General features: G+C 45.7%; 1 protein-coding gene across 1 annotated transcript; it reads left to right on the plus strand.

Moving 5' to 3' along the window:
• Positions 1 to 217: 217 nt before the first annotated feature.
• On the plus strand, positions 218 to 16,119 carry baz2a (bromodomain adjacent to zinc finger domain, 2A). Its single transcript, XM_061074141.1, has 30 exons — positions 218 to 391; positions 1,620 to 1,743; positions 2,010 to 2,861; positions 4,069 to 6,078; positions 6,260 to 6,538; positions 6,624 to 6,977; positions 7,070 to 7,130; positions 7,217 to 7,325; positions 7,482 to 7,583; positions 8,046 to 8,268; positions 8,411 to 8,472; positions 8,554 to 8,619; positions 8,719 to 9,108; positions 9,203 to 9,457; positions 9,750 to 9,964; positions 10,053 to 10,127; positions 10,239 to 10,413; positions 10,497 to 10,559; positions 10,644 to 10,788; positions 10,878 to 11,497; positions 11,602 to 11,935; positions 12,177 to 12,332; positions 12,491 to 12,651; positions 12,959 to 13,024; positions 13,118 to 13,401; positions 13,483 to 13,618; positions 13,732 to 13,878; positions 14,008 to 14,237; positions 14,343 to 14,486; positions 15,053 to 16,119. Exons 2-30 carry the CDS (start codon positions 1,620 to 1,622, stop codon positions 15,210 to 15,212), a joined length of 7,998 nt encoding a protein of 2,665 aa, XP_060930124.1. The 5' UTR covers positions 218 to 391; the 3' UTR covers positions 15,213 to 16,119.
• Positions 16,120 to 17,708: the final 1,589 nt, after the last annotated feature.

Consider the following 17,708-nt stretch of genomic DNA (forward strand, 5'->3'; position numbering starts at 1 on the left):
TATTGTTAGTTGTCGTTATCTTGTATTGTTATTATCGTCCTCGTTATTATTGTTATTTGTATCATTATTATTGTCTGTATTGTTGTTGTTATTGTTATTATCATTTTTATTGTTGTTGTTGTTATTGTTCTTGAGTGTTTTCTTGTGAAGTGTCATGAGGAAGGTGACCGGATGTGTGTGTGCTAACTCTGGGGAAGTTCACTCCGCTCTTGCTGTTCCGTGTGATCATGGCTGCACTGGACCACACCAGCCATGTTTGCTAATTTAAACCCCGGAGGTTGTGGGGATAGTTGTTTATTATTTATCTCCGTGGCGTCTTCACCCGCACTCCTCTAAAGACGAGAGGTTTCCCTGGAAGCGTCTTCGCCCCGGACCAGCCCCGGAGTGAAAGGTTGGGAGAAGCTTTACGTGAAATACGGGAGAAACTTCTGATGGTGGCGGTGTGGGAGGATGATGCTCCTCCGCTAGAAGGAGAAAAAAACCCTGTGTGTGTGTGCGGGGTAAACAATGTAACTTCATCGGGCTGCTAGCTAACGTTAGCCCGTGAACAAAAGGGGAGCACGCCTCCATCTGTGATCCCACCGAGGCTCCACTCAACCGGCTCCGTCGACTCCCCCTCCCCCGGTGCCCTCTCTCACAGCTGCCGGGGCCATCATGGATCCGGACCGGCGTGGTCCTGGTACCTGCTGCCCGGCTACGAGCTAACATCGCCGCTTAAAGCCCCTCACTCGCTCGCTCCGGGTAAACATGAACGATGCTAGCAGCTAGCTACCCCCCAATGCTAGCGTGCGTTAGCTAGGCTCTATTGTGATGCTGTGGCTCAGTAACCTTGGAAGTGAGGCGGCGGGTGGGGGGGTCTTTGGTTGGTGTGTTGTGTGTACATTCGACCGCGTTGTGGACATGTAAAGTCGTTTTTTGTGTAACGTGAGCAGCTGGTTGGATCGCTTCCAGCGGCTCAAGCTAGCTAGCATCGGCGGAGCTAACGGATGCTTCCACCTCACCGCCACGGCCTTCCTGGTTGAATTAGGAAATCAAGCGTCCATAGATGTGGCCACTTTGTGTTCGAAGGGCTATGGAAGTGTGTGGTATTAGAGCCCCAGGCCCTTCGGAGTGACGGTGGAGAATACCCGGGCTAATCCCCCCCACATTAGGCCGCCGGGTGCCCGGGCACAGAGCGGCCGCCCCGGTCGTCTCAGCCGGGGGTTCGAGGAGGATGTGCCCGGGCTAGCAGCGGATCATCAGTGCTAATGATGAGCATCTCCCGTAATTTTCCGGCTGTCCATTAAGGCTCGGGGCCTGGCATCTGCCGCTGCGACATTTTGACGGTTGTTGTGGTTTGGAAACCAAATGGTGCTGTCACAACCCGCAGCTGGCGACACCATCCTCGGATGAGCCATTTCCACCGAGTGGGTTTGACATGGAGCGTGTCGGGTTGCATTCGGAAACAGCAGGAGAATAAACGAACAGATGAATTAAATAATGATTTAGCTTCTGATTCACGTTGCGATGACATCGTGCGTCTTGGGGCTCTAACTTCCACGTGTCCTGCTGGAGAGGAGTGTTGAGTGTTGCTCTTTAATAAAGTAGTGTTTTATTAATTTACTTTTTTTGTTTTTCAGATGGAGTCAAATAATCATTTCAACTATGGCACCCACTCCTCAGCAAACTCAGGACTGAAACGCTCCTCAGGGGATTCTCTTTATACTAACGGGTCCTCCATGAGTTTTCCTCAGCAGGGAAAGAGTACGTATTTTTTTTATTCTATTGCACAAAATAAAGTTCTGGTATTAACATCCAATAACAAGAGGTCAACTTAAAGGTCCTGTTCTTACACTTGGCATTACAATGAATGTGATCAGATCACTTAAGACAGCTGTTGATACCAGGTCTGGACAGGGTCAGAACTCTTTAATAACATCTTTCAGTGTAAAAGTAATATTTTCTTTTATATTTATGTATATTTTACTTGTGCAAACATTTTTAACATGCCCATGTCTTGTGTCTAACAGATATGAATGGTGAGCTTAATGTGAATGGCACCACTACTGTACTCGGGTCTGGTGTGCCTAGTTCCCACCCACCATCTGCTCCTTATCCACACATGAGCAACCACCACCAGGGCAGCATGGGCTATGACTACCTGTGGGGGGGGCACCCGCAGTATGGTCCAGCCATGGGCTCATCCGCAGGGCAGGGGATGCATCAGAAGCAGCCTGCACCTGGGATGCCACAGCCTCAGTCACAGCATCACTTCCAGGGTCATGGACAGTACCAACTGAATGGGGGTATTGAAAGCTCCCACCAGCCCCCTGTGGCAGGCCCACCCAACATGCCTCTAACTGGGAGTCAGTACTGGAACAGGAGTAACCCTGGCCCACAGCAGATCAGTTATAATTCTCACAGTATGTATGGGACCTACCAGAGTCAGGCCCATCTCGGGATTACACCGTCACAGCATCACCAGCAGCAGTCCTTACAGCCCCCCCAACATCAACCATCACAGCAGCACCTCCACTCTCACCGCCACCAGCAGCACCAGCAACCGCAGCATTATGGCATGATGCCTAATGGGATGCCCTACTACCAGCATCAGCCCCAGCACCAGACCCTACCATCTCCTCAGCAGCAGCCACCGCTGCAGTCGCAGCCTCAAGGCCCGACTCAGCTGAAGCCCCCAGCAGCCCAGAACTTTACACCTCCACGCGGCAGCCCACAGCACCACAGTTTAGGCAGAGCAGGCACTGGCAGCCCTCTCCCTGTGGGAATGACCTCTGCAACAATGATGTCACCATCACCAGTGCAGGACAGTGGATCACCCAAGAGCCACAACAGGGATAGCGGCATGTCTTCTCTCATGCAAGGTGACCACTTCACACAGAGAAATATTGTTTGGGCTTATTTGATCCTGTCTGTCTTCTGTGTTTCCTTGGTTTCCATGGAAATTAATTACTATGACACATGTGTCTGCAGTTGTTTTCGTTTTAAGTTCTACCAATGGGCATCACAGCATTTATTTCCTCAGAAATGAAACTGATTTACGTGTCTTCTTCTTCTTTGGTCATACTCGATGTAGCTCGACATACTTGACATTGCATCCTCCCTGGGTGCATTAAACTCTCACATGGCAACTGTGCTAAGTCATATTGTTGAAGTACATTTAATTATTTAGTTAAAAACAACCAAGTCGGGTACTATAACGAGAATTCAACCTGGCTGTAAATATTTTATTTCGGCCAGGTAGTTGATTAATTGAATAGTCAGTTTTAAAATGTTGCTTCTCATATGTAGAGATATATCTGACACCATAGTGAACTTTAATATTATTTCGTTGCTTTTGATGAGACCAGGACATGTGAACACTTATTTAATTGGTGAAAAACAATTTCTGTTCCCTTAAATTTCCTGGTGAATTTCTTGTACTGGGTCAGTCTGTCTGCCAGTGCTTAATACTGGAGCAGTGCCAGTATTTAACCAGCAGATGGCCCTGTTAGACTGAGTGCTAAGGTGTATGCAGCCTTTGGAAGTGTACCATCTCTGAGGGGATCTGTTCTGGAAAGCTAAGCCCCACTGAACACTTATCTCTAAAACTTCATTGTCAGAATTAATTATCACGGTGAGATAAAGGATCCTGTGTTGGCCTTTTGTTGTTATATTTCAGGACTAGACAACTTCATGTTTATTCTTTACAGCAGATATGTCTCATTGAATTGAGAGAGTACTCGTGGCTCCAGGGACATTGAGCTCCAACCAGATAAAAGTGTTTGTTAAGCAGACAAACGCTCTCACATTGTCAGTTGGTTATGTTAGTGTTGTAGTTATAATCCTCGCACTATCAGTCCGGTTTTACCAGTGTGTGTTGTGCACACTGTGATAAGCTGACAAGAATGTCAAGGACTTCAGAACTTGGAGCTCATTCAGAGATGTTTTCTAAAGTCGTCCTGTAAGGACTTAGGCTCACTTCATCAGTGAGCACATTTTCTTTTCTTCCTCCTAATGTCGGAGTCTATTATGGAAAACAACAACCTGTGTTGTGTATTACTATTGACTGTTTTGTTGATTCTCTTCCAGGGCACACACGGGAAGCCGTTAAGGAGGTAGACACGAGCTACAATGGCAGTGAAAGAGCACCTGTTGCTCATAGGCTTCCCACAGCTGACAGTTACCAATTGAAACCCTCTGCCGCTCTTGTGGGACCTGCAAGTGATTATCGACAGAACTCCGAGATGGCTTCTCCGGTCCGAGACGCATCCTGTAATCCATCTCTCCAGTGTGTGTCGTCTCGGCTTTCCACATCTCCATCCCCTGCAGCAGTGTCACCATCACTAACAAAGTCCTATTCAGCCCCTCCTGTCTATGGATCTCCAAAATCTTCTCCTGGGCCCCAGAATGTTTCATCACTTGATGTAGAATCTACTCCACCACAGATCTCAGCATCTCACACTGTGTCCTCCGTGCAAGGCGTCAGGCCCCTCCCTTCTGGTCAGACTGAAATAGCACCCACTGGATCCAAGCATCTGTCAGCAGGGTCCTCTTCCTCCTCCCTGCCGACATCACCTCTGAAGCTGACCACACCTTCAGGTTCGACAAATAATGAGCCCAGACCCACCACAGCTTCCTCTGTCTCTCCCGTCTCTCTCTCTTCCTTTGAGTCTGTGTCTCATCAGTCAAACTTGTCTCCTAAAGCTTCTGGTCCTAGTGCGGCTGTCACCTCAGCAGACACAGTGTCCACGTCTTTCTCAGCGTCTGCACCAATCTCGTTTCTTCAGCAAATGGTCCAAAGTTCCAGCTTGTCTCGCTTTCCCGATAAATCTGGAGCCCAGTATGAAAAGCCAGGACCCCCAAAGTTGATTACTGCCTCTTCATCTGCAGGTGTGAAATATTCATCAGCTGGTCTGGTTCCACCTCTCGTGTCAATATCAGGAGCTTCAGTTGTCAGTAAACCTTGTGAACCAGCCCACCCACCCCATCACCAGGCACACACTCCTCTAGCTTTTGACACTGGTCTTTCCACTGCCTCTGCCGCAGCACCGTCACCACCAGGAGAGGTGAATTCACCTTCCCCATCAGCCCATGAAGGTCCTACAGTCAAACCTCTGTCTACCCTACCTCTTCTAACCACTCTAGCCTCCAGGACTGCACCTATGTCCGCCCCTCCTGCCTTGGTGTCTTTGCCTCCTGCAATGGGTACGTCCTCAGGAGTGGTCCAAAGTTATGACTCTGAGCAGCATCCACCTAACACCACTCCTCCTCCTCCTGCACTGAAGCACCATGGTTGTAGTGGGGATAGCAAAGTGTTCAGTAATAAAAGAAATGGAAAACCAGAGGAACACCTCCCTCAGCTTGATTCAAGCACGAGGACGCCTCAGAAGGTGGACCCGACTGAGATTAATAAATCTGAAAATTTTTCTCAAAAATCCCACACTGATCTTCCTGGGAAGTCTTTGCAGACCAAAGTTGCTTCTGATCAAACAGCCAAGAATAAACCGAAGGACTTTGAAAAACACCACATGCTGGAAAGCAGTGTCAGCGAAAAAGAGGATTCCATGACGGAGCAAACTCCACCCAGAAAGTCACCACAGCATCACAGCCTGAGGGTAGAACATCTGACCGAAGACAGTTTTGATAACTCTTCACATGCTGCTCCTCAATTTGATAACAATTCAACATGTGACACCCCTTCAAGACTTGATGTCAGCTCTGTCTTTGAAAAGTCGTCTCTTTTAGATGGTGACAGCTTGTGCACAGACGACTCTACTAACTTTGGTAACAGCTCGTACCTGAGAAATGACACTTCGCAGTTTGACAGCACCTCCCATGCAGAAGGGGAACCATCTACTGCTTATGACAGCACTAGAGACAGCAGCTTCTACATGGAAGACTCCAGAGATGCCACGTTGGACTCAACTAGAGACGAGGAAACCTCTGAGGCGGAAGAGACCAAGAACACCTCCCAATTCCCCGGGGAATCCATGCTAGAGTCTTCTCTAAACAGCTCCGCTCAGATGGACGAGGCCTCTGTCGACTCCAGTGACGGGTCCAAGCCATGCTTACTTGTGCCGTCTGACAGTGGTCGTCAAGGTACAGTCTTAAATTATGGAAACTTGTCACATGAGTTGAAAAGGGTTAGGGTTGTTCTCAAATTGCTTTAAAAAATTATGTTTCTCTGTTTATTGCAAACAAACTTGAGTTGCACAGTTTGTTGTCTTTTAGGGGCATTCATGCTGACACACGTTAAAGTAATTCTTTAATCTTTAATTAGGACCTGAAGCCGAGTGGGAGCCCAGAGGACTTCAGACACCCGACTTAGCTGGACAGATAAACAAGAAGACCACTGTCAACGAGTCAGTGACTTTGCCAAATTTCAACGTGAGAGATGAAAACTTCATCGCCTTCAGTACGCCAGTAGAGAGCCCTGCTGTGCACCCACTTCAACCAGTAACTGATGAGATGATGTCAGCTGCCGGAGAAAATCTGACAACCCCAGGAAAAAAAACACGCAAACCTCGAACTCCAAAGGCATTATGGATTAAAACCCCAGGTATTCAACACGCTGATATTAATATAGTATGTTAAAAATATTTGATGTTTTTCCTTGAATCTTTATAAAAATGTTTTATTTACAGTTCCTGAGGGGACCCAGCGAAAACCTCGGGCTCGAACTCCTAAGGTGGAGATTCCCAAGATCGGTGCAGAAGTCGCGGGAGCCACAAGCAGGAAGAGGAAGAAGTCCGTCAAAGTGGATGTAAAAGAAACATCAGATGTATCTGGAGAGGCTGGGCCTCCCGCAGAGCTTGATACAGTCACAGACACCATTGAAGCTGTACTGGCCGATGCTTTAGCCTTTAACCCCACAGGCGAGACACTCAAGAAGGCGAAAAGAGTCAAGAAACAAGACCAAGAGGGAAACGTGGCAAAAACACCCAAACACGAGGCCGGAACTGCTGCTGATGAAAATGATGACGACAGCTCAGCTGAAGGTAACGAAGAAGGTTGATGAGGTGACATTTTGTTGAAACATGTTGTGAATCAGTCTTATTTAATGTTTGGTTGTGTACATTTTTCCAAACAGGAGAATCAAGAGGAAGGAGGGTTGCAACAGAGGCGCAGGTCCAGTTCCCAATGTCACATGGGTAATTTGACCTTTAACCGCTTGCTTTATTTTGGTGTGAAGAGCTATAATTTGACAGAATGTAATGATAAACTCCACTAACCACAGGTGGAAGAGGGAGATTCGAGTGAAGAAAATGGAGAATCGCATGAAGGGTGAAACCTGGTACTACACACCTTGTGGAAGAAGGATGAAGCAATTCCCTGAAATAATCAAGGTACATTTTTATAAAAATAACGGAACCAAATGGTCTGAAGTTGCTAAAAAATCTATGTTTTGATTTAATGACGAATACAACAGATGATGTCTGCATGGTTAAAACAGTCACCATTAAGTTCTTTGTCTCCTTCCTTCTCCTCATTGCTACGTTCAGTACTTGAAGAGACGCACGGACAGCGTGGTCTCCAGAGAACACTTCAGCTTTAGCCCACGCATGCCTGTTGGAGACTTCTATGAAGAAAGAGAAACTCCGGAGGTCAGTTGATGTTTTCTAAGTTCATTTCCATAAATGTTTACATAAAAACAAACCTCTTTATATTTTATAAATTTTCAGAAAAATGGTTTTAAGATGATCTGATGATTTTGTGTTGGGGCTGATCTTGAAGACCTTGGCAATCACCTCAAGAGAGATTGTGAAATTATTAGACATTTAAAGTCGGTCTATTCTAATCACCTGGACCTACGCTACATTAACAAACTAATAGAACGATTGGCTACTAGATGGCTGTGCTGATGGGTCAAATTATATCCCATAATTTATGATATAAATCATCACCTCAAGGGGAGAAATATCACATTTCAGACCATGGATCTTAATATCTGAAGATAACTATGAATCAGAACTACAGTGCATTTGCAACCAACTGCATCTTAAACATCTCAGAAATGTGTAGAAGACATAAAAAAGGGATTCATCATTCTCCACTGTATGTTACAGGGTGTGAAGTGGGTCCTCTTGGCGAATGAGGAAGTTCCATCTATGATCATGGCTATCACCGGCCGGCGAGGTCGACCTCCAAACCCAGATAAAGAGAAACCACGCAGAGTCCGTGGCCTGAAGGGAGCACAGGCCCGCCGCCCCGGGAGACCTCCCAAACCCAAGATGATCGACCTCCTGAGCAAAGTTGACGCCAAGCTGTTGAGCAGACTTGAGGCTAAGGGTGAGTGGCTGTCGAGTTATGGGTGTATCAGGATGTGTTTGGCTAACAATTAAGCATTGGGTTTCTTGTGTCTAAGATCAAATGGCTTAATAAGCAAGTAACCTCACGGGTGTGGCTAATTGTTTTTACTTGCTTTTTATAGAAGCTCTTACGGACGAGGACAAGGAGAAACTTGCAAAAATCAAAAAGAAAATGAAGAAAAAGGTTTGTAGTCCAGACTTTAAATTTCATCTGTTCTGCAGTTATTATCACATACTGACTTTTCTGCTGCTGTTCATGTTTTAGGCACGAATGAAGAGAAGGCAGGATACTAAAATTAAGAAGATGAAAAATGAAAAAAAGAAAGCCAAGGTACAGAAACAAATATTAAATTAAATGATGTATCAGCAATGTTCTTAGCACTACCTCTTTCTAACCTCCCCCTGCTCTTTCTGTCCTTTGTGGATTCAGCTTGAGCAAAAGGCAAAGGTCCTGGAGCTGAAGGCTGAATCAACCGACCCGACGGCCCCACAGGTCCCACAGCCCTCAGAGTCTACACCAGAGCCCAAGAAGCCAGGCCGCAGAAGATCAGCCAAAGTTGTGGCTCCTCCACCAGTACGGCAGACGGACGAGGAGAGAATAGCCCAGGGAAAGAGGGTGCTGGGTGCTCGGAGTAAAGCAAAGGCTCTGGCTAAAGCTCAGGCAGAGGCGGAGGCTGCTGCTCAAGCTGCTCTGTCAGCTAAGAGGGCGGCAGAGAGGAGAGTGCAGGCCCAGAGGCGTCTGGAGGAACGAAAGAGGCAGCAGCTGATTGCAGAAGAGCTGAAGAAGCCCACAGAGGACATGTGTCTAACTGACCACAAAGTGAGTTTCAATCTGTTCAGATCCTTTCTGTTTAAACTGACATTTAGAGATTTTTTCCATATGATTATCACCTTCAATCTTTTGTCTCCACCAGCCCCTGCCAGAGCTGTCCCGTATTCCTGGTGTGGTTCTCTCTGGCACAGCCTTTGCACACTGCCTGGCTATGGTTGAGTTCCTCCATGGCTACGGAAAAGTAATCGGCCTCAATATACCCAAGGACATCCCTAGCCTTGCTACCCTACAGGAAGGTCTCCTGGGCCTGGGTGAAAGCCAAGGAGAAGTCCAAGACCTACTGATAAAGCTGATGGAGTGTGCACTCCATGACCCAGGCCTGCCGTCATTTTATCAGGTGTGAGATTAGAGTTTAAATCGTTAGGCAGGGAATCAGCTAAGAAATTTCCAGTCAAAGCAACCCAAACAATGACTTGTTTCAGCAGCTCCACTGTAAGAATTTACTATTTTCTTTTAATGCCGATTGAACAAGCAGTTTAAATGTCATCTTACATTTTCTGGCTTTTAAAATCAAGAAAGCAATCCTTGGTTTGAGTCCTCAGTTTAATACACTGTGAGAATATACATATTATGTTCATGTAGTATATACTAAAAAAAGACTCTGTTTATCTTTCCATTCCGACCTTCAGTCTGTCAAGATCCTTGGGGACAAGCTGGTAGAGTTGGAGCTGACCCGCAGCACGGTTTCAGAAGTTCTTCGCATCTTTTTGGAATCTTACGGTTTTGACTCAGACGTGTGCGACACGCTGAGGACCAAAACATTTCACGCCCTCCCCCCTGACACCAAGGCAGCCATCCTGGGCTTCGTGGTGGAAGAGCTTAACGGCTGTAACATTGTGACAAGGTTAGACCAAGAGCTAACTATGTATTAACTCATTGAGACCACTCTTTAACCCTTAACACTTTATTAATGTATGCATTTTGTATTTCAGTGACATTGACAACACTTTGGAAAACATGGCAACCTACAGGAAGAACAAGTGGATCATTGAGAGTAAATTACGCAAGTAAGATCAGTCTCTTTATATACAGAATAAATAATATATCACTCAGTTCTTCTAGGAGTCAAAGCACAGATCCATCACCATGCTCATTATGAATGTTTTGTGTTTTGTCAGACTGAAGGTGGCACTCGCGCGTCGTACAGGACGCTCGGAGGAAGAGCTGTGTTTTGAGGAGAGGCGCCGCAGTGCCAGGGTGGCGGAGGAAGAGAACCTCTCTCTGGAGGAAGGCGGTGTGGTACTAGAGAGGAGCAACCGCCGCTCACGCAAAGAAGAGCCAAAACTCAGCGATGTATGTATCTGGTGTACTGGTTATATTTTTAGAATTTAAATCATATATTTATACATCAATTTTTTCTTAAATTCTTGCTACAGAGTGAGAGTCCTACGACTGCCAGCATTCCAGAGCTTGAGAGGCAGATAGATAAGCTAACCAAGGTAAGACCGATACCATGCGGACACTGTATTTTATACATTAATGTAATGTTTTATTAAAAACTCTTCTTCTTTGTATTCATACAGCGCCAAGCATTTTTCCGTAAAAAGCTGCAACAAACATCTCATTCCATGCGGGCCATTTTACTGGGTCAGGACCGGTACAGGCGCAGATACTTGGCTTTGCCTCACCTCGGAGGAGTTCTAGTGGAGGGGCCAGAGGAGCTCTTGAGTGAGTCTGAGGATAAATTAAACATTTTGGACATTACAAACCAGTGGGCTGTCCATCTTTAATACATTTTCCTCATATTTCTCTTTCAGCTTCAGGAGAGGTCCTTATAGCTGAGGTGCCTGTCAACTTCATCAAAACGGAGCCCAAGGTTGAAGAGACCCCCATTCCTACCACATCTCCTGGTTCTCTACCTTCCTCTCCTTCCTCTGCTACTCCCGCCCCGAACCAGACCTTGTCTCCAGAGGAGGACCCCCTTCCTGGCACTGCATCCCTAATGAGCAGGCCAAGAGGACGTGGGCGCCCCCGAAAAATCAAACCCGAAGTTGAGCTTCACCTCCGCACAGCAAAGATCCGCCGCCGGCGTCGAAGTAGCATCAGGTCTGGCAGCGAAGAAGGGCCGGGATCGCCGAACAGTGGCACACAAGACCTCACAAAAACTGCTTTCCAGAACTGGCTCAGCCAATCACAGGATGCGGTAGCCAACGGCACATGCGCAGCAGAAGGGGAAGCTCCAGAGGGGAATCAACCAGAGGAGAGTGTGAAGGAGATGGCAGAGAAGCAGGGACAGTGGTTCAATCTGCTTCCCAAACAGCCGTGTGACGATCTCTCTCTCACCGAGCCCCAGCTGCCCACCTCACCTACGTCACCTCCTAAACTCCTCCCTCAGATTCCGAGTACTCTGCCTGCACTCGCTGCCCCACTCGTGCAGGTTTGTCCACCACAATCAATACAAATGCATTTAATTATGGAATAAAAATGCACTTAAACAATTATGTTTGCAATATTAATAAGTAAACTCTCCTTACCCCTCAGCCGGACCCACTCATGCCTGGCTTGGCTCCTGCTGACCCTGTGACCTCAGCAACACCACAGGAAATTCCCCCTACGACCCTTACCTCTGCACTTCCTGTCACTTCCCTACCACCACTCCCTCAGCTCCTTCCAGCTCCCGTTCCTCCTCCTGCCGCTCCTACCACCCCTGCCAAGCCAGGTCGCAGGCGGAGGAGAGGAAGCAGAGGCAGCAGTCCTGCCCGCAGAGGGGCAAGAGGAGCTGCAGCCAAACGCCGCGGCCGCCCTCCCAACTCTGTGTTCCAGGAGCTGGAGCAACAGTACTTCACACAGCTTGTGGTCAAGCCCATTCCAGCATGTAAGTAGTGGTGTCCATGATTTCTGATATGGCCGTCTGAGAGATGCATCCATTTAACAACCAATGAACTATGACACAGTTCAGAGCTGATCCTTGGGTTTATCAATTGTCTCTCCTGAGATGGTGTGCAAAAATGTACAGGAAACATGTTTATAATGGTCAATTATGTTTACTCTGTGTGTATAAGACAAGAAGAGTGTTATTTGTATCATGGTCTTTAACTTGTATGTTTCTTTTCCAGCAATGGTGCGTGGCTGGTGGTGGATCAAGGAGCCAGAAGAACTGTTTAACACCTTACAGGCCCTCCACCCAAGAGGCATCAGGGAAAAGGTCCTCCATAAACATTTGGCCAAACATCTAGAGAGCTTAACTGAGATGTGCACCAAATCTTTTACTGGTGAGTGTTGTTGGAAATGTGTAGTGGAATTTGCCATTTTTTGGATTTTAACCAATTAATTTTCTTATTTAACTAATTTCTGGAGATATTCCTCTGCATGTTTGTCCTGTTGCCCTGTGTTTCTCCATTAAAACTGTTCTTCTCTTGTTTTTGAATAGATCCAATATTTGAGTTGAAGGTAGAGGACAAACATGTGCTCGCGGAGGCTCTGCAGCACCCGAGACTAGTGCAGGAGAAGGCTATGGAGACTGACGTCATCGCCCTGCAGTGGGTGGAGGACCTGGAGCAGCGAGTCATTGCTGCTGACCTCCATCTGAAGGTGAGGAATCGCACTCGCCAATCTGCATCATTGGATTTATCAGACTTTGTCAAAACAATGGCTGCAATCCAAGTTGTCATGACAAAATGAAACACAAAGTTTTTTAATGTGATAACGTGCTAAAATTGTGACAATAGGAGGGCTTCTTTATTGCAAACCCCATCTATTTCCTCGTATTTACTGTTTATGTTCTCATGTTTAAATATCCCAAAAATACTTATAATAGATTTTCAGTATATTACTAAATGGTTAAAAACTTGTCTGACAGGACCTTGACCATGTTAACCTCCCTTTTTGTTTCTTAAAGGCACCTCCTCAGAGCGCAGTGGCCGATGCTGAACCTAACACAGAGACACCCATAATAGAATTCCAGGTAATTATCAAAGCTCTCGATGGTAATAATATAAAAATATAATGCATTATACCTGTGACTGAAACTTAACCTCACCCTGTCTCCCCTATTAAGGCCTACACAATCCCAGATCCAGACTCCACACGGGAGGATCTCGAGTACTACGAACATGAGGCAGACCCACGTGATGACTGGATTATACGAACCAAGAAGGAGTGGTCGGGCCTTCATCGCACCGCCACACACCCTCTGGACCTGGCCATGCTGCGACTGTCCAACCTCGAGCGAAACATCGAGAGGCGCTACCTGAAGGAACCACTGTGGAACCCATCTGAAGTGATGCGCCTCGCTCCTCTCACGCCCACACCAGGGGAAGAGCACCCCATGGATGTCAGTAGGTGAGATGAACAGACGGGATCTGTCATTTGTTTTATATAATATATTTTTTTACCTCGTCTAATAATCGTCCTCCGTTGCAGTCTGGAAAGTGAAATCACCTCTCGACTACGAACATGGCGGCAGGCTCTAGATCGCGTTCGCAGTGCTCCACAGATCTGTCTGTGTTTGCTCCAGCTGGAGAAGGCCATTGCTTGGGAGAGATCTGTGACTAAAGTGGTGAGTAACTTTATCTCGCAAATTTTTTCTTGGACACTGGTGTTCTCAGGTGTTTGGGAGCACACTGCCAAAAGCAATTTGAACATCTTGCCTTTGAATTTCTCCTTTTCCAGAATTGCCAGGTTTGCAGGAAGGGAGACAATGATGAGTCCCTGTTGCTGTGCGATGGCTGTGATCGTGGCTGCCACATGTACTGCCTGAAGCCCAAAATCACTCAGGTGCCAGAGGGAGACTGGTTCTGTCCAACCTGTGTTTCCAGGGTAAGACGCAGTCCTGTCTTTGCTAAGAGACAAAAAGTTCATGTAATAATTAGGGCAGTTGTGAAAGACTTTTCCTTCTGTTTCCTACTCTGCAACTGAATGTGCCTCCGTATTGGCTCTGTCCCTCAGGAGGAAGGTGAACCACAGCGCCTGACGAAAACCAGGTTCAGGGTGAAAAAGAGAAGATACGAAGACGAAAGCTCTGAGGACGAAAACGCCACACGACGTAGTTCTGGCATGGCAACACGCCACAAGGAGACCGTGACACCGACCTCGTCCTCGCGGTTCTCTGGAGAAGGAGGCGGGGCTAAACGCCGCCGCATGACGACCCGCAACCAGCCTGACCTCACCTTCTGCGAGTGAGTCACTGAAGAGATGTTTACTTAACTACGTAGGTCCACAGGGCAAAACCTGTTCTGTCCGTCAGGTTGTGATGTATTCACGTTGTTTTATTTTTCTCCCAGGATCATTCTGATGGAGATGGAGGCTCATGCAGAAGCTTGGCCATTCGTCGAACCCGTCAACCCCCGACTGGTGCCAGGCTACCGTCGCATCGTCAAGACCCCGATGGACTTCCTCACCATGAGAGAGAGACTGCTGCAGGGAGGGTAAGAGCAGATCATCAACACTACTTTATTTATTCTCTTAAGTACAAATGTTAAGGAATGTTATTTTTGTATCTTAGTATTGCAAAAGGTTTGTGTTGCCAGTCCTCTCCCACCCAAACAAAACTGAAAAATCATCATTTTGACTCTTCTTCATCCTTTCATTTAAACGTTTATGTAGAAAAAGTCTTTGTACATCTGTATACAGACAGATGTCTTGGTGATAAAACAAAACAATGATTCAGCTCCTTCACACTTGGCAAGATCCAGCAAATCTAATCAAATATTTCATACAACCAGTGACAACTTAATGACAAAGACAAACAATAAACCTACACAAATGCACTTCTGTAGATTAAAAAGGAAATATAATTGTATCCAAAGTCTGTACAGTTAAATATTTCACTGAAACATCAAAAAATGTATTTTCTGTCCTGTTACATCCTGTGTTATATATTAATTTATATGCAGAAGCTTCTTCCAATGATAACCCAGTTCCTAAAAATCATTTGTTCCCTCCGGTGCTTTTTAACTTCAACCTTCCCCTCTGTCCCGGCTCCTCCCCTCAGGTACTGCAGCTGTGAGGAGTTTGCGGCAGACGCTCACTTGATCTTCAACAACTGTGAGCTTTTCAACGAGGACACGTCGGAGGTGGGAATCGCCGGACACTCCATGAGGCGCTTTTTTGAGAGCCGCTGGGCGGAGTTCTACTCGAATAAGGACAAATAGGAGCCTGCGCCGTTCTTCCTGATGGGGGGGCTGTAGACTGTTGGTGCTCTCACTGTCCCAGTCACACGCTCTGTGTTACTGCTGACACTCTCTGGAGGTTCTTCCAGCCATGTGTATTCTCTCATGTATAAGTATATATGTATAGATTTTGGCTATTGTCTGTTATTGTTTCCTCTACAGGCCGAACTCTTTTCCAGGCCCACAGCTGAACTGGCTTGAACTCGTAACCATTCCCCATCAAAGAGAGTGAGAAACACGTCTCTCTTCACTTTTCCTTCCTCCTTAACATTTCTCCTCATCGTCACCACAGCACCTCATCCTCGCTCTCCTGTCACGTCCCTTCACAAACCCTGTGTCGTAGCCAGGTCGAGTCCAGCCCTGCTGCGGGTGAGGACACGGTCTCGGGCCCTGAGTATTTTGGCTCTCGACTCGTACTGAAGGTCAGGGACTGATCACATTATTGTAGCTGAACCGCTGCACACTGGACCTGCTTAGCATCGCTCAACGACAAAATGGATCTAAACTCTTCTCAGAGCTTGCCCCATTTCTTACCTGTTCAATGGAAATTTAATGTAACGTGGTCTTATGCCTAGAAGTAATTTTTTGCTCAATATATTTTTATTATATATTCTATATATAAATATATATAAAGATTACAATAGCTGGGATTATTTAATAGCAATAGCTTGTAGTGAACGTGTACAGATTACCTTATAGAGATGTCTAGACGATTTATGAAAAAGGCCAGTTAAACTAAAAGGAATCTGTTCTTGGACTGTCACAAGTAGACGTTGTATAACCTCCACTTAAAGTCTTGCACGCACACATACACACTTTTCACACACATGCGCACACCACAGACATGATTTCACACACACATTACCCACCTTCTGCTGCTGTGTGAAAGACACTGAAACTGGAGGATTTTTAATGTTGATCGGTCAGTGGGGGGGGGCTGAGACGTATGTCGTTGTGTTAAGAGTAAATAATCAGGGTGATTCACCAGATCTGTGTCACAACTCGGAGGAGGCTGCTGACGTCTCCGCACCTGTTGAATAGTCCGATTAGGGAACAAGACTCACACTGAAATGTTCCGCTTACTTAATGTAGAATTCTGTTTGCAGCTTCAAAACTACAACTGAGCAACCAGGTGACAACATCTGAAGGTGGTTTTACGCGAGGTTAAAAATCCTCTCATTTTTAAAGAGTAGAATTTCAAATGAGCTCTGATAATGAAGCATTGGGCAACTGCCCGGTTTTCTGACTTGCATTCCTTTTCATGGTTTTGTTATGATTTTGTTTTTTTGCCGTACAAGGGCCAATGTACAATGTTGCTCGGCATGGGTGGTGTTCTATGAAGGCGACAGGATGACTCCACAGTCCAGGTTTTATTTAAACTTGTTTCTTACACTGAACTCAAATCCGTTGATAGGAAATAAACTTTGCTGTTCCTTATTTCACTTAAAGGGACGAGACGTTTTTTTCAAAAAAGAAAAAAAAAAGTACATGACAACCAAACGTGGTGTTAAGTGAATTTTTAATAATGTACAGTTTTGGTGACTTTAAATTTGTTCCTTTATATTTTTAGGACCAATTCATCATTTTTAAGAGGAGGTATTACAAGACTCTGTTGTATTAAGGTGATGTAACACGTGTGCATCTGTAGAATGTACTGTGAGTTGAATAAAAACCACACCTAGTAGAGAGTATTTGTTTTGCCTCTTCTGTCTCTGACTCTTCTCAATATTTATCTCATATTTTCGATTTCCCCCGTGTAGCTTCCACTCACAGATTGAATACATTTGTTGACTCACCTGTTTCTGTTCGGTTACTTTTAATTGTGGAGGTATCTGCTCGTTAGACTGAACTCAGCCTCTAGCCCAGTGCATGCTGGGATATGCCCCTGACCCTGCTGACCATTCTGAACTTTAATCAGAGAAGAGAATGGACACATCCACTGACACGAGAGGGTGGCCATGTATAAATGTTTATAAAAGTGTAAAATGTGATTTTACAGAAATAAATGCATCTACTGCACCTTCACTGTAGATCTGAATAGGGCTGCAATGATAATGTCATCTGAATTTGATTATCGACTGTTTTAATCCTTGATTTAGCTGTTGACTTGTAATTGTTTCAAACATTACCTGGTTCCAGTTTATTCTATGTGAGAATTTAAAACGTATATAATAGTGAATGAAACATCTGATTTCAGATTGATGTTCAGACAAAAATAGTAAAAGAAAAATCTTAAAACTGTTGCGTATTTTCACTCTTGACATTTCACCGACTGAACTAAAATGGCAACAAGTGGAGTGCATCGCTCCGCCGAGGCCCAACTGTTCGAAAATTCAATCAAGCTGCACCAAATTTCACACAGACATAGATATCAGTTCCCTTAATGTGTCTTATTTTTCCAAATTTAGGAATTGTTCCTCGGAGAAAACAACTAAAATGTTAAAAAATCTTGCAATGATTAAAAAAATGTAAATATAC

The sequence above is a fragment of the Limanda limanda genome, chromosome 7 (assembly GCF_963576545.1).
Source record: "Limanda limanda chromosome 7, fLimLim1.1, whole genome shotgun sequence".
Classification (NCBI taxonomy): Eukaryota; Metazoa; Chordata; class Actinopteri; order Pleuronectiformes; family Pleuronectidae; genus Limanda; species Limanda limanda.

Excerpts from the sequence above, each read along its gene's own strand:
- baz2a (XM_061074141.1), top strand. The coding sequence starts at position 1,620 with ATGGAGTCAAATAATCATTTCAACTATGGCACCCACTCCTCAGCAAAC. Across the intron at positions 7,326-7,481 it reads AATTCCCTGAAATAATCAAG|TACTTGAAGAGACGCACGGA; the intron begins GTACATTTTTAT and ends TGCTACGTTCAG. Across the intron at positions 10,789-10,877 it reads GGGGCCAGAGGAGCTCTTGA|CTTCAGGAGAGGTCCTTATA; the intron begins GTGAGTCTGAGG and ends TTTCTCTTTCAG.